Below are 23,423 nucleotides of genomic sequence, written 5' to 3'. Positions count from 1 at the left end.
GTGTGAGACCACTTTTGAGTGCCAAGAAAGACTGTGGAACAAACAAAAAACCAACCAACCAACCAGACACAAAGCAAACAAAACCCCAAATTAATAAATATAATTTATAAGAAAAAATTTACATATATATTTGTGTATTTGGTAAATTGATACATTTAGTTAAAATAGTCTGTTACAGTGATTATATAAATTGAAATGATTACACATCTGATATTCTCAATTTCAGTAGTTACTAAAAAATTCAGTCTGGTAGGTTTCTGGAATATCCAGTGCTTCTAGATGCTAATTTTTTTTTTTTTTTCTTTTGAGAGAAAAACTGATAAAAAATAAAAGAAGTAATTATATACATGGAGCTGTTCCTCATTTTTAAAAACCATAACAAAATATACACACACCTAAATATGTACATAAAGCTGTTAAGTGGAAAATACCAGAGTCCATTATTCTCAAGCTCATGTAGATTTAATTGGGCGAAAGGAAGATTCTTTTAAAAAGTAATTATGTACATTTCTAGCATTAATCTCTTTTAACCTTAGTTAATGGCAGGATCTAATTATTGGTACCAGAGGGAATGTAACAGAGCAATTAATAGGCTATGAGAAATCTTGCTTTCTTTAGCTGTCCTTTAATTTTATTTCGGAAGCCCTTTAACTCATCTAAACCCACTCCAAATACACAATTTACATACCAGGACATTTCTTGAAAAATCATTTGGTTTTGGTAATGACTCTGTTTACATTTAAAAGTTATTCTTAGCTATAAACTTTTGCTACATCTTAGTTACAACAGCAGAGCATGTTACCAGTGAAGAACAAGGAAAGTCCCCAGCATTAATTAAAGAAAAGAATAACATGACTCACACAATGAAAATTAGTGACAAGATGGGTAAAACAGGTGATGGTGGTTAGCTAGGCTAAGTGACTGCTTCCCATATATGACTAATTGCACAATTCAAATTTGTGACACAGCAAAATACAAAATTGTAAATGTCATGGATAGTCAGAGACATTCAGGAAAAATCAATCCATGAATTTTAAACATAAACATTTCAAGACTCCACTGGTACTTTGGACAGATGCTAAATGCAACTATGAGATGATACTCTATGTGGCACAAATAAATAGGTGTTTGTAAATTTGTTAGCACTAGCCCGGATGATAACACGTCCATGGTGGAATATAGGAAACTTAAAAAAGAGTTATCTTAAGATCGTATGCTCTTCTCTCCATAATCACATGATAAAGAAAAAGAGGTAAAGCAAGTCAGATCCATTTTACAATTTAACCATTCACTGTATCTTGTCATTGCATTCTATGCTACAGGATATAAAGACTATATAATGGGCTTCATGTCATATAACTCAATATATTTAAGACTTTTTTCCTTGTCTTTAATTTTTAGCTGTTTTACTGCTATGTACCTAGGTATGTTTCTCTTTGTATTAATGCTGCTTGCAGTTTGCATTGCTTCTCAAACCTGTGATTTGCCAACTTTGGTCAGTTTTGGAAAATTATTAGCCAGCATCTTCTCAAATACTGTTTTTTCCCATTCTTTTTCTCACTTCTTTCTGGGACTCAAAATACACATATGCTAGACCTTTTAAATTGTGTCCCATATGTCTCTTTTTGCTCTTCTCTATATTTTTATCTTTTTATACTTTTGCAATTGGTTTGAATATTTTTCTATTAACCTATCTTACAGTTCACTAAACTTTCTTCTGCCATGCCTAATCTGTTAAATTGATTTGAGTTTGCAATTTCAGTATATTCTATTTTTCAGTTCTAGAATATCCATTTGATTCATTTTAATAGAATCCAGTTCTCTGGGAAATTATCATCTATTTTACTGAACTTAATCACAATTAAATTTTTAAAGTCCCTATCTGATAATCTCAATATCTGTATCACTGCTTCTCTAATTTGTTTTTTTCTCTTGATTTTCAGTCATTTCATCCTGTCTCCCGGCATTCTTGGTAACTTTTGCTTAAGTGCTAAACACTGCATATGAAAAACTGTAGAGGCTGGAGGTGGTATATTCTTCAGAGATGATTTAATTTTCTTCTGGCAAGTAGGCAAAATAGAGATAGATCACCTTGATCCAAAGTGGGATTGAACTGGTCAAAAGTCTGTTTCAGGCTTTCAAGAACCAGTCTATTTCCAGTTTGCCCCACTCCTACCTAAAGCATAGGCCTTCAAAGATTTCAAATAAAACCCTGGGCGTTTAACAGGGCCTTTTCTCCATGATGATCCCTAAACAACAATTTTTGTGTCCTGGTCCCATGAGAAGGTCAAAACTCTGCTTATTACTTTAGCCTCTTGGCAGCCACTTTTAGTTGGTTTTGTGGCCTCTTATTACAGAGAGTTTAGAAATTGGCCAATACCTTGAGGGCAAAAGCTACACAGATTTTGTTTCCCTAGCTCAGTGAGATGTTGATAGCTATAGGCTTCCATTTTTGGCTTGACCTCTATATTTGATGCCATGAACTGGCAAATGCTAAATGGAAAAAAAGAGGCAGAGAAGGTCTCGTTCTCCACAACTTGTTTTCCTTTCCTCTGGGATCTTAGACCCTCAAGTCCTGGCTGTTTTGGTTATTCCCGAGTGCCTTCAAGCAACTGTTAGTTGAATTTTATCAGCTTTTATAATTGTTCCTGATGGAAAACTTGGTCTGATACAAGCTACAATGTCATAGCCAGAAATAGAAGTCTATTCACTCATCCCATTTTAGTCATATATCAAAATCCATTAAAATAATATAATTTTAGGACTGAAGAAATTCAGTAATGTCTGAAGGGAGAAATACCAAATGAGTAAAAATTGTCAACAGAAGAAAACTTAAATGACCTTTCTGAAGGCCAGAAGACTTTTAAATTTATTTTTAATAATCTGAAATATGGAATACTTTATACAAATATCAAGTGAAATATTTGGGCTTTATCAAGATCTCCCTTTGATAATATAAAACTAGTGCTGGGACTTCCCTGGTGACACAGTGGTTAAGAATCCACCTGCCAACGCAGGGGACACGGGTTTGAGCCCTGGTCCGGGAAGATCCCACATGCCACGGAACAACTAAGCCCATGCGCAACAACTACTGAGCCTGCGCTCTAGAGCCTGTGCGCCACGACTACTGAGCCCGTGTGCCACAACTGCTGAAGCCTGTGTGCCTAGACCCCATGCTCTGCAGGAAGAGAAGCCACTGCAATGAGAAGCCCGCGCACCACAAAGAAGAGCAGCATAAGCCCGCGCACAGTAACAAAGACCCAGTGCAGCCAAAAATAAATAAATAAATAAAACTAGTGCTGCATTCAGAGCAGTTTACTATGTGTATGCTTAAATGTGAATTGACAGTCTAATTACAAGAAATAAAAAGAGCTGTAGGAAACAAAGTATAAAGATGATCTTACATATGTATAAAGCCTGAACCAGTTTATGTTTAAATGTACCTTGTTAGTTTCCGTTTCCTTTTGGCAGCAGCAGTCATTGCCATGTAGGATGGTACTATGCTTGGTATAGGCAGAGAATGTTTAGTTGAGAATGAAGAAGGGGCAAGCCTGTATATTAAATAATGAAAAATAAAAAGACTAATTTTGATTTGTACTATGGAGAAAAAAGGGGGCATACACTTCCATAATTAGAACATCATTTTGTCTTAATACATAAAGGAAAACATTATTCAATACTATAAACTTCCCTTGATTGCCTGGGGTTTTCTTTTCTCTTTTTTAAACCATAGATAGATTTCTGCATTCCCACAGCATAGAAAGGTGAAGGTATCATTCTTCCCATATTTAGATTAATTGTGAACATACATATTAAGTGAGAAGGATATGTTTTTGCTTGGATGACATGCAGTCAACCACACCTTAGACTTACGACTATTTCAGAGTGAGCTGAGGTTTGCTAAACATCAATAGAAACTGTGGTATTTCCTTTAGTGAAGATATTAATGAATAATAATAAACAATTGGTAATCATCCACTGATGGCTTGGAACATCTTAACTTTGGAGTATGACGAACAAACTAAATATATCTTAAGGTCTCCTCTAGCCTAACAAGTGTCAATCAACTTAAGTTTTAAAATTAAAGACTTCACAATATTGTGTTAGTGGATTAATATTTAGAGAGAAAGACAATTAAGATTTAATGAAGGTAAAAACACTGACTTTTGTAATCAAGATAGCATACTTCATCTATGAAACAGATCTTAAATATACCTACAGAGGAAAAAGAAAGCTAATAGTTTAAAGGCTATGTAAATAAAACAAAAGAAGAATTGGCAAATAGTCCTGTGTACCTTTGTAAAATGTTATTGTTTGGTAGTGATTCTTGTTCAGGTAATTTACTTTTCAAGCTCTTGGTGTCTTCACATATAATAAATGTAGACTCCAAATCCTCCTGGCCATATTCTTTTCTCTTGCTGAGAGGGATATCTACTTCACACAACATTTTCAGAGAATTATCACTGTTTGTATTTGAGTTGATGGCCTGAAAACTGGTAGTATGTGATGATGATTTTAATAAGGTCACTGCAGATGGATATTGAGAAGCTTTTCTACAGTCTTCTGGAGTATACACAATGGGTTGAAGTTCTTTGCTGAGGGAATCATTGAGCTGCATATTTTCAGACAGTGTAGATTTTTGGGGATGTTTTGCTTTCAAGGGAGAAGGCATTAATTTTCTTCGGGTTCTTTTTTGTGGAGGAATTTTAAGCAGATTAGATTCACTCGGAGATGTGCCTGTTCAACAAAATTAAAAAGAAGTTCAATAATGTTGCCTAAATAGTTTTCCAATAACCTTACCAGTTAAGAGAAGGAAAAAAAAGACCCCCAGTAATAAGTATATTTTCTGCCAAATTGATAAAAATTTAAAAGAAAATAAATAAGTTGGAAAGAAAAGTTATTGCTAATAACGTTAAAGTTAATAAACTCATTATAAAGAAATTCTACAACAGAAAATAGATACTAAGTAGCTAATATCAATATTATAGATACAGCTATCTTGAGATATTGGGCAATTATGAAAATAAACTGCATCCAGTAAATGTATACATTTCTCTAAGGATCTGTACCTGACCCTCTTATTCTATATTCTTATTTCTTTTCTTTTTCTTTGTTTAATTGAAGTATAGTTGGTTTACAACATTGTTAGTTTCTGGTGTACAGCAAATTGATTCAGTTTTATATATATATTCTTTTTTGGATTCTTTTCCATTATAGTTTATTATAAGACATTGAATATAGTTACCTGTGCTATACAGTAGGACCTTGTTGTTCACCTATTTTACATACAGTAGTTTTTAATCTGCTAATCTCAAACTCCTAATTTATCCCTACCCCTCCTTTCCCCTTTGGTAACCATAAATGTGTTTCTTATGTCTGGGAGTCTTTCTGTTTTGTAAATAAGTTTATTTGTATCTTTTTTCTTATATTGCACATTTAAGTGGTATCATATGATATTTGTCTTTCTCTGACTTACTTCACTTAGTATGATAAGCTCTAAGTCCATCCATGTTGCTGCAAATGGCATTATCTCATTCTTTTTTTATGGCTATACACTCTATTTCTAATTATCCTCTTGCCATTACCTTCTCAGTCATGTGGGTCCCATATAACTAGATTTTTACTTTTTCCTTGCATTTCCCAATCTTCACCAATCCTGCCTCTTTTACACTTACAGTTAAAACATAATTCTGATCATGTCATTCCCCTGATTAAAGATGTTTAGTAATCTTTAAACAGAAACATAATGCCCAGAGATTTTTAGTAGGGGAATTCTTGTTCCTTGCTCCAAAATTAAGAGACAAATTGTTTTGTTTGAACTTAAGTGTGAACTCCCACAATATTAGACATGCTTAAATATTTAAGTACATAAAGACTTCTCACTTTCTTTTAGTGTACAAAATAATGACTTGATTACATATATAACAATAATCTTGATCAGCTCCAGTGTACTTATGTTGCATTTTTAAATTAATATATATTTTTTCTGCTTTGCCTATTTCATTCTGGTAAACTTCATGGTGCCTGACACAAAGTAACTCTGCTTGGAGTGTGCTGTCCAGGGAAGAAACTATAATGTGTATTTCTCACCATGTTTTCAAATCAGGCAGTAAAATTCCCAATTGATGTTATATTTGCTTTACAATATAATAATAACTTAAGTAACACTGAAAGCTGAATAAAATAAGTGCTGTGTATTTCAATAAAGCAATTCAAACTTTCAACCAAGTTAGAAAATACACTTATAACAATCAGCAACAGTATATGCATTATTCTTATTACATTAGTTGACAGTAGACTCTGCTGTGGCTAGGTTGACAATTACCCTCTAGGAAATACAATTTAAAAACAGGAAGAAAAATATGATCCCTGTTCTACTAAGGAATTTTACTTTTCTGAGAACTAGATAAATGAGATCCAGATCTTAAAATAATTTTCCACTCCCTTTTACATGACATTTGTCAAATTTTCCATTACCAGATATTTTTATACTAATGCTGCAGTGTAAAGACAGTAACTTTTCTCCACTGTGCTGCTACCACCAATTTGGTGGCTATTAATAGCTGGAAGATTAACTTCTTTTCCCAGGAGAGGGAGCAGGGGTATGTAGAGGATAGAAAACTATATCGAGGATAGAAAACTGAATTGGGAGTCAGGAGACTTGGATTCTATTTCTGGCTTCACCAACAACTCACTGAGTGACCTTGGGCAACTCACTTAAGCAGTGTGGGCATTAATACCCCCCAGAAAAAAGGGGATACTATCTTTCTATGTACAGGGATTTTCTAGGATTAGATAATATCTATAAAATACTTAGAGCTCAAGGAAAGGCTCTAGAAATATAGGCTTCAACTGTTAGCATTGTGACGTTCACAGGGTAAGCTGTAATTTACTTTCCAGTATTCCATCAATACCCAGCACACCATTATCACCAAAAGAATATATTTCAAACAATATATTGTTTGAATATATTTCACTTTCAGTTTATCAGATATCCAGTTTATCAAGGCTGATGATAAACTGTAATATAAACCCAAGGTATTGTGAAAGCAGGCACATCTAAGTGTTATTTGAACATGCAGGCGTGGTAACAACATTCTAAAATTTAGAACACAATGGACCATGAAACCTCAAGGGATAAGGATTATCCAGAGTAACTATTTTTCTTGTGCATATCTACAGAGGGATAATCTCTGGAGAGGCAGTGGGCAAATTCCCATGATGGTGGACCATGTTTTCTCTATTGCTTATAAACAGCATGAAAAGCGGGGGGGTGTCTTCCATAACACACCAAAAAAAAAAATCTACCAGTTCTTTGGGATAATCTAAACATACATCCAATATCAAATTTTGGTATGATCAGACTAAGTAACAGTTTGCAGTGAAAGCAATAGTAATCTTACAATGACATTATCTTTAGCTATAATTCTGCTCTCCTGATAGGATATGATAACTTGAAGGAGAAACATGAAGATGAGGCCGATAATGGACTCACATTCCACTGTTTTACTGGACCTGAAAGGAGAGATGCTACAGACACACAGCATGTACAAAATACAAATCCAGGGGGTTCTTTTCTTTCTATCCTCTCAGTTATTAAGTACAGATAAAATAAAAAGAGAGCAGAAAATAGATGGTCAATTCAGGACTACTTAGGCTGACTAGTTGCTAAGAAAGGTTCAGAAGATAATCAGAGCAAAATAAGATTTAAAGGCTTAGATAAAAATTAGACAGTCAATTCACTGTAACTGTAATGGGATAATGACTCCATTTATTCCTGAAGACTAAAAGAGCACGATAAACAACATGAGATTTCATTTTGAATACGATATCCAGAATATATAAATACAACTATATAATAAATAGTCATTCCCCTTTAGTTAGGCAAGAATACTTTAAGTGGGTATGGCAAACTGGAGGGTGCTGGATTAGAGGCTACAACAACCACTGGATATGCTAGGTCTATGTCTATAAAAGAGATCTGCTGTACTTTTCCATTAGAGGATGTGCAGTAACTTTCCAGAAAAGCAGGCTTGGGGAGTCTGTAGTTTCCCTTGATTCAGCCTGGGAAAATACTATCTAACAAGATTCTGTAATTCTTTGGCCTACAGAGTGGAAATGACAAAGAAGGAACCTGGAGGAAGATTATAATTCCTTTAAAAAGGGCCCATAAAACGAGAAAAGGAATCATGTAGTTAAGGACTTTCAGAACAAGGGACTCTAATAGGTAATGGTAGTCAATGAAATACCTCAGCAATAGAGGTGCCACACAGGAGGTGACAGGACATTAAAAATGCATTATTATAAGGTAGGCTTTATAAATTGGGGTGGAAAAGATTGGCAGCTGCTTGGGAGGAAAGCAAGTCTTCTCTCCAGGGTCTCTCCATCTAAAGAACCAGCCTACTACATCATATACTAAGGATAGAAGGTAGCAGGTATCCTATGTTCCGAAAAATTTTGTTATTTCTAGACCATGTCTTGGAACTTTAATTCTCCAGCACAGTGTAGGTGTACTGCATTTCTATTGCTCTGAAATGGTTATGATCCATGGTTATGTGAATATGACTTGTTGAAATTCATGTCCAAATAATAACAATAACCATAACGTCGAGACCTTTAAAAGAAGTTACTACTATTATTTTCAATACGGTATCAACGTTTATTTAATGAAAAAAAAGGCTGTAGTCAGCTATGGAACAAGAAAAACAACCTAAGAGGACTGCATGTGCATAAAAAGATTCACTATTTGTTCATTCATCTAGTATTAAGCACTGCCATGTTCCAGACCTTTTCTAGGTATTGAGAATATAGCAGCAAACAGAACAATTAAGAATTTACATTTCTGAGGGGAGAAGGCAGAAAAATAAATTATCTTAATATGTTAATAATGATATATGAGTTGTAAAGACAGTAAGACAGAAAAGTGGAGTAGAGGGTGATGGGAGATAGGAGGGGTGTGGTTTATGATGGCCAGGGAAGGTGATTCTAAGAATGGGATATGTGATCTGAGACTTGAATGGCTATGAAGGAGGCAGGCCTACAAAGATCTGGGGAAAGAGGCAGAGGAAACAGGAAGTGCAAGACCCAGTGGCAACAATAAATTTGTTGAGCTCAAGGAAACGAGAGAAGGCTAGTGTGATTGAAGTGTAGTGAGTTAGAGGGAGAGAAGAAATGAGAAGCTAGAGATATTGAAAGAGGCCAGCCTGTGTTAGGATATATGGATAAGGGCTTGGATTTATTCCAAGTGCAAAGGGATATCTGTGGAGGATTCTAAGCATGGTTATGATGTGATCTGATTTACATTTTAAAAAAAGATTGCTTTGCTTACTGTGTGGAGAAAATGTGAATGGGTAAGAGAGGAAACAAGGAACAAGAACAGTAACAAGACTATTGCTATAGCTCAGGCAAGAAATAACAAGAGCTTGGACTCGAGTGGTAGTAGTAGTGATAGATGTGGGAAGGGTGTGGTAATCAAATAATCAGATAAAAGTTATATAAAGTAAATCCAGAATGTATGTAATAACATACATAGGTGTGATGAGGTGTCTGACAATCAGGAACAAAGATAAGGAGTTCACACAAAGGAGTAGTATATATTAATTTTATACCATTTTACAGAAACTGACAACATTCCATAAAACCATGAACCATCTGACATGCACAATTACAGAAAAGTTCAAAAGGTCCTAAATATCATCCCTCAAATTTGGCATTCTCTTCTTACTGACATTACCTGCTCCCAGCCCCCACTCATCAGGCTTGAAGTCCTGTCCCCTTGAGGAGCTCTGATCCAAGTGAATTCAGGTGTTTTAGAACCTGCCTCCTTCCCTCTCTGGTCTGGATACTCATGGACTTGAGGCAGCAGGTGCTCTTTGGGGTTTGAGGATATGATTTCTTAGTTAGAGATGATGGGTGTTATTATCATGCTGGGGTAGGGAAAAGGAAGGAAGGAGAGTGAGGCTAAGTAGGAAATGGCTCTAGAACAAGGGTGGCAGACAGAAGAAAATTTATTGAAAATGGATTTTGGCTCCTAGGAAGTTGTACAAAAAGCAATGTGAGGGGAAGATGTAAGTTAATAGAGTGATGGGAAAGGGATCTCCTTTTAGGTCAGGCACTCTACTTTCTCATCTCTAAACACCCTCAAACAACTGAAACATTTATCTTCACTTCCAGACATAGACATACTGTGATTTCAGACACAAGCGCTGACTGCTTCACTCCCAATATCTTGTTAATTATCTTGAACATTCAATTACTTAAAAAGGAGCCAATGCATTTTAAATCCATGTTTAGCGAAGCCTTGAAAATGCAAAATGTGGTCTTGTAGTGAATGCATTAATCAAGTAATATATGATATACATGATATTAGAACCTTTTCTTTTTGGTAGGGGCACAAGATAGAAAGGCACTGAATACTTAAATTGCTCACTAGAAGATCCAGTCCTTGGTTGGCTCCGCCTTAAATGTCTCGCCTTAGAAACACCCATAGTACAAGAAGAGATATGAAGGTTAACTTTGTAAAAGAAAACCAGTTTTAACCAAGGTGGTAATCTGAGTAGAGGTATGTAGCTCCCCTTCCAGATTCCTTTTAAAATGACCATATAATAGAAATAGGAGAAAACTTGCTCTAATGTTAGAAATAAGAGAAGAGTATTATCTGCACACCAGGACAGTAGAGGACCTTATGAGAAATATTGTGTAGCTAGAACTGGAAAAAAGGAAGGCATAGAGAGAATAACTTATAATTTCCCCACTTCATCCTTCAATGCTATCCTTGGGAGTGAAGTAAAAGGCACTGGAAGAATGTCACTGAAGTTCCTTAAATGAGGAACAGGGATGAGGGAGTAGATAGGGTAGGAGGAGAAAGGGTGAGACAACACTATGAGATACAGTGAAATGACAATATGTGAACGCTAGCAGCAGCACTAAGAGGCCCTAAGATTCAGTCCTGGTCTAGCTGTCTCACCGTAGAAAGGAACACTGAACAGAAAGTGCCCAACCCTGTGGGCCTTGCTCCCAGCACTGGTGGCAAAGAGGCAAAGTTTCTACCTGAGGCTCTGGTTTCTTTTCTATACTCCCTGGGCTGTGAGATCCATGAAAAGGAATGCACTTCCCCCATATCTCTGGACCTTACTATCTACTTGATTATCAGGAAGTTAAGGGCAAAACCATACTACTAATAAGCACAGAGGAAACTCACTGGACCAGTAAAAGGATAATACAGTATAAAGGAGAGGCAGAGCTGGCACACAAACTCAGGCCTTCTGATAATCCAGAAGCCATGTTTTACCTACACCAAGCTCCTACCACAGGGAGAATTTAATCAATTAGGATAATGGCTAAATAAAACACGGGACATACATAATTACACTGTTATTTAAAGCCATATTTTACAGATTATCTGATGATTTGGGAAAATATCCCATGAAATGAAGCAGTAAAGAAATTTAAATACAGCATGATCCCAATTTTGAAAAAACAAACAAAAACCCCATCAAAACCAAATCAAAGCATGTACATACAGACCCCATGAGCGAAAAGGGGGTGAAAAAGTCACAGAAAACAGAGCAGAAGGAAATATGGCTCATTAGCTGAAAGACCGAACTATGTACACAGAACACAACCAGGGTCACCAGATATTTGAGAGTATGTCTTTCAACATGATAATCAAGACATATGACTACACACAGGAAAAAAAAGTGAGAGGAAATAAATGAGTATATTAGGATAACCATAATTAATATCTTCTGAGAAATGAGACATTACTACATTCATGAAGCAAAACCAAAGTGCTATAAGAAGAAACACTGAATTTTAAGAAACAGTTCTTAGAAATTTAAAATGAGAGGAAAACAAAATAAAAGTAAAGGTTCTAAGATAAAGTGGAAGACATCTCCTAGAAAGAAGAAAAAACAAACCAAGAGGTAAATACTAGAAAACAGATAATAGAATTAGAGGATAAATCCAGAAGATCCAACATCAGAATGATAAGTGTTCCAAAGACAGAACAGAAAGAAGGGCAGAAACATATTATGGAGGTTTATGTATGTAAGCACGTGGAAGTGCTTGAATACATATGTGAAAATTTCTCAGAGTGAAAGGATAAAGGTTTCCAGAGCAAAAGGCCCACAAACTGTTTAGCATAATGAACTTAAAAAAGACTAATACCAAGGTATAGCATTGTGACATTTCAGAATACCAAGGATCCCAAAATCTTCCTGGGATAAAAAGTCCCACACAAAGTATGAAGAATAAAAATGGCATGACAGTTAATGGCAACACTGGAATCTAGAAATCAATGAGGCAATGTCTTCACAGTTCTTAGAAAAATTATTTCCAACCTAGAATTCCGTACCTAGTCAATCAGAAAATAAAAATATTGCTGTACATCCAAGGTCTAAAAAAATTTTACTTCCTATGCACCCATTCTCCAGAATTTATTGGAGGATGTACTTCCGTAGAATAAAGGAGAAAACAAGAAAGAGGATGGGAAAAAAACCAAATACTACATACATAAAACCATAAAGCTGTACAAGAAAGAGAATTTATACACTTCTTAGCTCAACAGAGAACGATATTTACTTGATAACACTCTAGAGATTTATTTCTAAAAAGGTGAAAAACTCTTTTGGCAAAAAGGGGGACAGGAGGAAATGTATACACATTGTAAAGGAGTTAAATCCTTTAAAATAAAATGAAATAAAAGTAAGTAGATAACATCTAAAATTGGAAAAATATAAACAAAAAGAATTAGCAGTATAAATTTGAAATTTAGAAATTAGGAGGAAAAATCAAAAGAAATAGCTAAAAGGTGAATAAGAATTGGGAGTGGGCAGCAATAGGGCAAGGAATACTTACACAAATATTATAGTACTTGTTAGCTTTCTAAATTATGTGCAGGTATTACTTTTATAAAAATATAAACTGAATTTTAAAAGGAGGTGGAGGTGAAGAGGGGGAAAAAAGGAGGGGGCAGGGGGAGAGGGGAGAGACAGACACACACACACACATGCACACACATGCAGAAGCTTTTAATGAAAAGAAAAATGGTTAAACTTTGGGGCTATAAAAGGAAAGAGCAGTCCAAAATCACATCTCTTGCTTGTCCTGGGATAGCTTTACCCCAAATCTGTGGACTCTGAGTGGGGTCAAACTAGCCAAAGCTATGAGTCTAACTGAAACATGCAAGCAGATAACATGAAATGGAATTGGCAATCAAATAGAAGGGCAAAATGAACATTCTAGGCCTAGGGAAGGTGGGAAAGATCTTTTATTTAGCCCCATTCTCCACTGGCTTACCATCTCACTCTCCTACTTATGTTTTCCCTAGCATGCAACAAAAAGAAAGGCAGAACAGTTATCTACCTAGTAATTTAAAGAGGGCCAATAAAAATGTGAATCAATCAGCAAAAATAAATCATTCAATATGGTGAGAATGAGCAGAATGGATTTAAAGTCATGAGTCCCAGGAGTGAAGGAAAATTCCTCTTCTTCAGGGAAGAGGTAAACCACTTGTGAAATCTGAATGTTAGCATGTGTAATTCTGTTATGCTTTAAAGTTTATAGCACAAAATAAATAGTAGAAATAAAAATAAAGCTTAGATAGCAAAAATTCTAAGAAATAAAAGATATATTTTGTATGAGGACATGGATTTAATCAGTTTGCTTTCAGATATTTTAAGTGTCCTAAAGACCTCTAGCTTTAATGATATTTCTTATACCTATCTTTATCTTTACATTTAGATTCCATACGAAGGTAAGATATACTTTAATTTCTTCACAGGTCTGTTGAGATATTCAGATGATTAAACAGAGAGGATACCACTTTAAGGATCAAGACATTTTCTATTACTGTTTTCAAATTAACTAGAATACATATAATTCTAAAGAACAGTTTGGGAACTTCCTGGAGAGAAAATGTTCATTGAAAAATAACTTTGGTATTGCTTTACTTATAAAGGTCTAACATAGTTATCTTGAAATTCAAGATGATCTCTTAGGGCTTTTTAACACCTCAAATAGTTGAAGGCACATATTAATAAAATAACAATATAATGCACCCTATTGTTGTTTTTATAGTTATAAAGCCTTTTTAGCAAAAAATGCATAAACAATGCTAGAGATTTATTCATCAACTCCTTTAGGGAAGAGGTTTAGGGAAGAGGGTAGGCAATGAAAATTATATGATTAAATAATATAACTTTTCAAAATGACTATGTCCTACAATTTAGACCAGGATTTGAAAAGTGATCAGAGACAGATCAGAGCTAATGAAAGATATAGAAAAGTCTCTCTTCTAAACCCTAGGGTAAATTTTGCTTAATGAATCCAATCCTAGTCTTTGTAATACTTAACCATTAATAGTTTAGGAAATATCTTAAAATATTTATATGGTGCTTTAAGGCATCATATATACAGCTGAAAATGTGCATTTCAGGATAAAGCAGTTTAGTGTTCTATTTATCTGTTCCTACATTATGGCTAGAGATTCCCGCTTCAAAAAGTTTGTTTACTGTAAGTCCATAAAGAGACTTAAAAAGGAAGTCAGAAAAAAACATTTGTTGAGACTGCCAAGGTTTACAAGCCTTTCAAAGTCTTTTAAGTATTAAAACCACTTTCAAAATTAACTCTAAATGCAAGTGCTAAAATTGTGGATAGTGAAAAAATACAATTTTCATCAGTAGTATTCCAAATTCTAACACAATGTTACCTAGATTACAACATAAGAACATTAACATTTGTGTAGCCTGTGTAGCATTTTATAGAATAAAATATGCTATTAATATAAGCCACAGCTTAATATCAAAACAAAAACAGTAAAAATAGTAATAAAATTAGAATTAATTTGTCTGATCACTAAATTATATTTGCTAAGTGGTTAAAAGAAATTATGAACAAATATTTGATGACTGGTTAAGTGGTTAATGAAGAAGTAAACAGAGTTTAGATATTAATCTGCCATTTGCCATCATTCCCCCAAACTTCTGAAATTTTAAGGAATATGATCAACTAATGGCGGTGCAATAAAAGCAATAAATTAGATATTTTGACTTTGTTAGTGAAATACAGGAGAGTCTCATAAAGAAGTATATGAAAAAGACATTTGAGAAATTGCCTATACCTCAAGAGAAACATGTAAAAATGTATTTACTGGCTGCATTGTTCTTTAAGCTATTTAAGTCCACTTGTGAGCATAATCTAGTTTGCTTCATTATTTCAATCTTTCAAATATTTCATTTCTCCAAGAAGCTTATCCCACAGATTTGATTTAGGACTCTAAAATGTTTCCAGTAGAAAGCAGGAAAGAGTTGTTTCATGTCTGTCTTTCTAAAAGTAGTTTTAAGAAATGTCAGTATATTTTTACTTTTAAAAGATTTTTTTTACAATATTTATTTTTTTGCTTATTATAAAAAATTTCCTTAACGAGGCCATAGGATTAAATGTTACATATATTAATATAGGCCACTTCTTATATGATCCTACTAAAACACAAGGATATTATATAATTTAAGATAATTATATATTATATAATATGCTAGTACATTAGTAGGAAAAAGAAATAAAGTGGTGGTGTAAATGAGCTAAATCTTCATCTCTTAGAATGAGCTGATAATACCTAAACATAGATGAATCAATAAGCAGCAGTAAGCATACTGTTTAGAATTTGTTATACATCATCCAACATGCATTTTAATAGAAAATAGAAAAAACAGACTTGTTTTGTCTGTTTTCCTAAAAGCAGTTTTAGGAAATGTCAGTATATTTTTACTTTTAAATGAATTCTTTTAATTATTATAAGAAATGCCCTTAAATCAATGCATTATTAACAACAAGTCACATCTAAATAATTTTAAACCAATGCCCATTACAGAGGAAAAGGAAGTTAAAACTTACACGTTTCATAGTAGCAAAAAAAGAAAGGCCCAAGTAATAGAAACCCTTACTTTATGATATTCTTACATCATAAAAATCATATAGTTTAGCAATGTATATAGTTTTTACTGAATTTCCACTTTAAAATGGTCATACTAATTCTTGATTAATTATAGGCCACCAGGAAAATCACAGTGGGGTTCATCTCAAACACAGAACCAGAATTTAGCACTATATGATATTAATGTTCACTTAAACTTTCCTACTTTATAATTTGTTGCTCACAGCAAGAAAAGTGATATGCTCATATATCAATCATATTTGTTGTTGGCATAACTAAAGTCTCTTATTGATTTACCAGGGGCAAGTCAGGTAAAGAAACCAAGCAATACAAAGTAATAACATATATAAATATGATTATAATGAAGACTTAAAAATACAAAATTTTCTTCACAGACCCAAAAATATGAATAGAAGGCACTATACCATTTCAACCCCTCAAAACTGAGATGTCATCTACCTACTACTACTAGAAGAAAGAAAACATAAATGTGAATTAAATAGATAAATACCTTTATAATTTAAAGTTGGATTATGTAGAAATTAACAACCACCATAAATAAAAGAAAAATATGTACCATATATGGCAAAGTGTTTAAAGCTCTTGTCTGTATATATATGTATATCTATGTATATACATATGTGGTCATCTATCTATCAAACAAAGTAAATAAGGAAAATGAAAGATAATAGAAAAATAAGACAAAGGAGATAAACAGGTAACACAGAATGAAATACAAATGGACAAAAGCACATTAAAAAATATTCACCTTCTACCCCCCTTTATCGGGGTGGACTGTACACTTATAATAGTTCTGGAGAATAACCTGACAATGCATATCAAATGCTTTAAAAATGTACAGACCCTTTGACCTAACTATTCTACTTTTGGGGGTCTTAGCCTAAGGAAATAATTAAACAAGTCACAAAATATGCACACACACACACAGATGTCCAGTGGAGTGTTGCTTACAACAGCAAGAAAGGGGAAACAACTGAACGTTCATTAATAGGGGATTAGGTAAATATAATATGCAGGTAACAAAAATTACTTAAATTCATATTTGATAGGAAAATGTGTGTACAACAAGGGGTTCTGTGAAAAAAAGCAAAACGAGGTTAAAACATTAGTGAAAGGGGCAATAAACCTAAAAATGATGAAAAAACTGTTTTCGGCTGTCAATGAAGTTATAGTTTGTTGGGGAGAGGGAAGGTAAGATATGATAATTGTTATAACAATGGAATAAAAAATATAATGGAAATGTAAAAGAGTGTGTGCAGGCAAAATGGGGAGGACTCATTAATGGGAAGGTTTCACAAAGAAGGCAGTATCTAAATTGGACTGTCAATGAGGATAAGGATCTTAATGTGCTAGGATGTGGGATGGAGAGAAAGTAGCACTCAAGATCGAGGGAGAAGCCTGGAAACTGTAGAGGCAAGAAAATGAAAGCATGTTTAAGAGGAGGTTGGGACACTGAGTGCCATAGGGAAGTGAGTCTGCATGGGGCTGGGAAAGCCTTTAAAGGTTCTTCTAAGTAAGGGGTCTGAACTTTGCTAGGAAGATCATTTTAGGGTGAAGAGTAGATTGTAGAGGGGGAGAGGTGAGAAATGGAAACTGTTCTAGATATCACTATAATTATTCATTTCTTACATCAAATCTTCTCAAAATGTTTTAAAATAAACTGAATTAAGAATCATCACTCTATTCTCTGTTTAAATAAATCTCTAAAACACAAGTACTAACTGGCAATTTCATGTGGTTTCTTAGGTAGGAGGGGTCTATATTTATTTTCCAGCTTTTTGAAATATTCCACAGATGGTTCCTCTAAATAGAGAGACTAGATAATTTATCACTAATGAGTTAAAAATCCCCCTCTTAAAAAATGGGCAGGCCTTCTGGGGTCATTTTTGATGTGCCATATCATGTGTCCTGAATGATTTTACCCAGGGGAACTAATTTATCAAAAGCTTAAGACTGCAAATGTTAAAAGATTTACAGAGCTGTACGTTAGTGTAAAAAGCAGAATGCAGTATTTAGCAAACATGAGTCACAGGCTGCAAAGTAGGGTTCATGACAGGGAGACACTGATGAATGGGATTAGATCTAATTGAGGTTTGGTACAAAATGATGGCAAGGATTTTTCTTTTGCTAGCACTCATGTTAATATGTACGTGAGCAAGTATTTTGGGAAACTATGCTAAGTTAAAATTAGCTGGCAAAGTTCTAAAGTGAAATCAAATATTAATATATGCATTTCAATAAACACTTCTAGGCTACAAGTGATTGATACAATTACTGTACTAATCATAAATCTGGATTCTTTTTAACAGCCTTGTGACTCACGGAATTCGCAGATGCAAATGTACAGGTGAATGAATTTTAACTATTTAAAAGATAAATAACCTTAAGGTACTAGTGAGTTAACCAAAATAATAAACATTTTATAATGTATTCATAAGACACTACTGTGGTTATTGTAGTAATTAATGCCTACAGAGATAATATCAGCTATTTACGAATATCACAAAGAGAGAATACATTTTAAGAACTGTTACAGTCCTTTAAATTAATCCAGCATTCTGAGTAATAAATCAACCATAACCTTTTGAAACCTGTCTCCGTGGGAAATAGCAGATACCATGTTTTCCTCTCCGTCTCATTTTCCTAGTATTCGTGCTTATGTAAGATGGGAAAAAAGAAAACGACAACGCAAAGAACCTTTTAATTTACAGTAATATTTGCAGTTACAGGTGAATAACTGAACAATGCCTTGTGTACAAGGAGACTAAGGGCCAAACGAAATGTATTTAGGGCTTCAAAAAAGACTTTCATTGTCTATTGGCACTGATTAAATTTTGTTGCCAAATGGGAAGATATATGAAAGATTCAGTTTATAAGCATTTTGCTGCTTCATATTTATTATACGAGGAATTAGTATAGAGATCTTTTTTTATAAAATGAAACATCTTTGTATTCAAGTAATTACAGGGGAAACAAACTTACATAAGAACCCTGTATTCAATCAGAATATCTGTACTATAAGAAACTGGTTCTACTAGTATCTTTTATTGTACTCTAAGATAAAATCACTGACATGGGGTGCAAAATTTAAGAAAAGGAAAGGTTAGAGACAGAAATATTACTAAATGTGAGTTTCCAGATGGATAATGAGGAAATCTTGACTTTTCATTTAATGTCAGAAATTTTATCAGTTCCATAATTAAACCCTGCTGCCGGCATCCCCACCCTGCATGGCACTCAGTGAGTGCTTTCTCTGTTTTCCAGACCCAAAATAGGTGCATGTTTTACTCCAAGTCAACAGACATGTAGTTTGGAAGCAAAGATTTTAAGTCAAATAAATATCTATCCCAAAATTAAGTACTGACATTGGTAAAGTATTAAAATTAACAAAATTAAAAAAGTTAATTTCTTCTTGAATAAGAAGTAATATAGGCTTATTAATATAAGAAAAATAAAATTAGTCTATATAACAAAAATATAAAAACTAAGGATATCTTTAATTAACAAATGTATAAGACATATATGAAGAAAATTCTAAAATTTTGCTGAGGAATATACAAGAGGGTATGCATATGGAGAGGCAAACTATTCTGGAGTGAGAAGATTTGACAGTAGGAAAATGTGAAGACAAAATTAATTTACAAAATTTTTAAAAGATTTTACTTCCTTGGAATCAGAAAAAAATGATTCTGACAGACATTTCTGAGTCAGGGACACTTTAAAAACAAAGAATAAAAAAGGGGGACCAGCACTGCTATATGTCAAAAAATACTATAAACTATTAGTTTTTAAAATAATAGTTACTAGCTCTAGGATAGACAAATAGGCAAAATAATAAGATAAAAATCCAATAAACAGAATTACCTATGACTACTGTATGTAAATTAATGGTGCCATAAGGATAGACTGTCAATATATTATACAAGAATGACTAGCTCTTTGGAAAAAAATTAAGTTAGAGTCTTGTCTGTTAACATACGTCAAAATAAATTTGGAGTAAATGGAAGCAAAAATTAAAAAAACTTATAGGTGAAAAGGCCTTTTGAGGAATAATTCCAAAGGCAGGAGGGAAAAAAAAAAACAAATGAAGCTATTTTATTAGATAAAAGTTTAAAATTTCAGTATTAAAAAGGACATCTCAAACAAAGTTAACAGTAAATGATAAACTTGAAGAATATACTTGCAACATGTATCTTACAGGAAAGAGTTAATATCCTTTGATGATCTCATCTAGTCCTATGGCTTTAAATATCATCTAAATGTTAACAATTCTCAAATTTATCTTTCAGTTCAGACTTCTAAACTCCAGATTCTTATATCCAACTGCTTACATGATATCTCCACTTGGATGTATCTTAGACAAATTTAAAATGCTCCAAATTGAACTCCTAATCTTCTGTCACCTCTACCCTATAAACCTGCTCCACCATCTCTTTTAAGGTGACTGGATTCTTTCAGTTGCGGAGTTCAGAAATCTTAGTCAATTTTGCCCTTTCTTTCTCTCACACCCCAAATCCAATTTGTCAGGAAATCCTGCTGGCTCTACCTTCAGAATATATTAGAATCTGACCACTTCTCACCAACTCCACTGCTACCAACGTGGTCGAGCTACCACCATCTTTTACTTGGGTTATTGCAGTGGTGTCTTAAGTTTCAACCCTTGCCATATGACAATCTATTCTCAACACAGAAAGCAGAGGGATCTTATAAAAACATGACTAAGATATGTTACTTCTCTGCTTAGATCATGCCATAGTTCCGTTTAGTTCAGAGTAAAAGCCTATGTCCTTATAATGACCTACAAGGTTCTACATGATCTGCCTTTGTACTTTGATGAATCCTTACCATCAGATAAGTGCCTGGCACACAGTAAAAGTTCAATAAATATTACTGAATGAATGAATAAACATCCATATCTTAAGCTCTTGTAAATAAGTAACAATTTTTGCTATACATGACTATGTGAAAAAAAATGTTCAAATGATTGGCTAGGTCATTCACAGAAAATATATCCTTAAACAGATGGAAAAAAATACACTCAAGTATACTAGTAAACAAAGAAAAAATGGAAAGAAGATAATATTTATGACTATTAAAGTGGCAAAGAATCAATAATTAATTAGCAAAGACAAAAGAGGTAGAGAGAACCCCAGATTTAAAAGGATTTAATAGATACATCCCAACCAATGACAAAGTATGGGCCTTGTCTGGATACTGATATAAAAAAGCTATAAAAAGAAATCATTTACGGGACAATGGAGGAAATTTGAACACTGATGGCATTAGTTATGAAAAGGGCATTGTGTTTTCTTTTAGAGACACTAAGATGTAAACGGAAGAAATGATATGTTGCCTGAGTTTTCCTTCAAAATAATCCAGTGTAGATATAGATGGCGTGGAGGAAAGCAGATGGGGTTCTCAAGACTAGCCATGAGATAATTCTTAAAGTTAGGTGATAGGTACAGTACATGAGGCTCATTATAGTTTTCTTTGTATATCTATGTGTGTTTGAAAATGATTTTCTAAAAATTAAAAATATTTTAACACCAACAGCTGGCGAAGCTAAAAGGAGCTCATTTTCTTTTCTTTTTTTTAATCTTAAAAAGTATTTATTGATATCTCTCTGTAAGTGAATCAACTGGGTGTAAAGTGGCATAAACACAGCATTGAAAATCAGCTAAACCCCATAATAAAAATAAATTACAAAAAAAACTAAAAAAACAAAAAACCGAAAAACAAAGACAGTGAAAGAGAGAAAAATTCTTACAAAATTCGTTCAGGGGCTGTGATGCAACCTGGATTGACCACATCTAGACCCACACCTGGATGAGACATAAGTCTGGACACTCTTGGGGCTGAGAGGATTGGTGAGGTTGGGTGAGCAAATGCAGACCCTTTAAAGTAATACTGCATGGTACCCATTCCATGGGTCCTAAATCTCCAGGTTCAGGGGAATCTTCCTACAGCTAAAACATGCATGGGAAACCCAGAGGATGGTACACCGTGTGATCGGGAAAGGTTTCTAAAACGCACCTCATCTATTCATCTCCTGGTGCTCAGGTTCACCATTCCAGCCGCTTTACTAACAATCTCCCCACTTGGAGAATCAAGGAGCTCATTTTCTTACACTGTTCATGGGAGTTAAAATTGGTACAACCATATAGGAGAGGGAGAAGTTACTCAGCAATATATATTAGAAACTTTTAAAGAAGTGTAGATTTCTTGAGCCAGAAATTCCACTTTTAGGAATTTATCATAGGGGTAAACAGGCATGAGCACCAGGATAAATATATATTTGCTCACTACAATATTATTTATAATAATGAAAATTTATTAAACAACCTAAATTCCTAACAATAGAGTACAGATATCAATTATAGTTAATGTCATCAGATTTTTAAAAACACAGTGTGTGTGTTTTAAATACAAAGAATGTAGCTGATCTAGTAAATACTTTTTAAAGCACCAGAAATAAAATATTCAAACCCCGCAGCATTTAGTAATTTTGAAATTTAACAACAAAACCACTTGACATTACAGGAGTATAGGAAAAAAGTCAGTCGCACATGTATAAGCTTAAGATGAATGAGACACATTTGACTCATGTTTTGCTTGAGTTGAATTTTACTTCTAAAATTTGTTAAGACTATTTATTGATAAATTTTAGCAATATATGCTATTTGGCTATTGCTTCATGTCTTTAGAAATTCAAGAGTAAATTTCACTATTTACTTTTTAAAATGAACTATTTCAATATTCTAAGACTAAGAAAAATAAACATTTATAAATGGACTCACTTTATACCCCTTCCCTGTTATTCATCTTTGACTCTCTCTTCATAATGAATATAACATACATAATTCATGGAATGAACAAGACATATTAAGCAAATAGTTAATCTATAAAATCACTTGAATATTAAAATAATAAAGTAAGAACAAAACATAATAAAAACAAAACCCGCCTTCTGATACATTTTCAGAAGAAAGTTCATGATTATAAAAGGTAACATAACCTCAATAGTCTTTCCTTTTGAGTATGTTGTGAAAAAGAATTCAGAACCAAATAAATGTTTTGTTTTACTGTTGACAAGTATAGTCTACGCAATTACACTGTAAGTGAAATACAGATTTTTAAATAAGGGATAATGATCATCACATAGCAGGTGGTCAGTATTTCTCAATCTTGGTGTTAAAACTCTATTTCCTCTCCAACATCTTGAATGCACTATAAAGAAAGAATCAAGGCCCCAAAGGTATGAGAGAATCTGAGAAAAAATCTTAAGTTTTCCTTCTAATGATCTCAACGAGGTCACTTCTGATGAAGATAATGCTTTATTAAGAGAAAAAGAATATACATATAACCCCAACTTGCCTGTCATCTTAATGTAAAGATATAGTATAGGAAACCTAATAATAAGAGACCTAGGTAATTCAGAGCAACCTGTCTACTGAAGGCAAGTAAAAAA

The 23,423-nt window shown here is 33.8% G+C and overlaps 1 protein-coding gene across 1 annotated transcript in view; it reads right to left on the bottom strand.

Annotated features, from left to right (window-relative positions):
• Positions 1–23,423, bottom strand: part of KIF18A (kinesin family member 18A) — an 85,385-nt gene that overhangs the window by 8,637 nt on the left and 53,325 nt on the right. Inside the window, exons 14-15 of the mRNA XM_022583732.2 lie at positions 4,296–4,737; positions 3,444–3,551 (exon numbers count right to left, since the gene is read on the bottom strand). Of these exons, the coding sequence (XP_022439440.1) occupies positions 3,444–3,551; positions 4,296–4,737 (550 nt within the window). The remainder of the gene's footprint in view (positions 1–3,443; positions 3,552–4,295; positions 4,738–23,423) is intronic.

The sequence above is a fragment of the Delphinapterus leucas genome, chromosome 7 (genome assembly GCF_059928025.1).
Source record: "Delphinapterus leucas isolate spDelLeu-1000000601 "Yukka" chromosome 7, BTC_Dleu_Yukka2, whole genome shotgun sequence".
NCBI classification, from domain to species: domain Eukaryota; kingdom Metazoa; phylum Chordata; class Mammalia; order Artiodactyla; family Monodontidae; genus Delphinapterus; species Delphinapterus leucas.
Note: the sequence above shows the minus strand (reverse complement) of the source record. Positions and strands in the feature narration are given on the sequence as shown.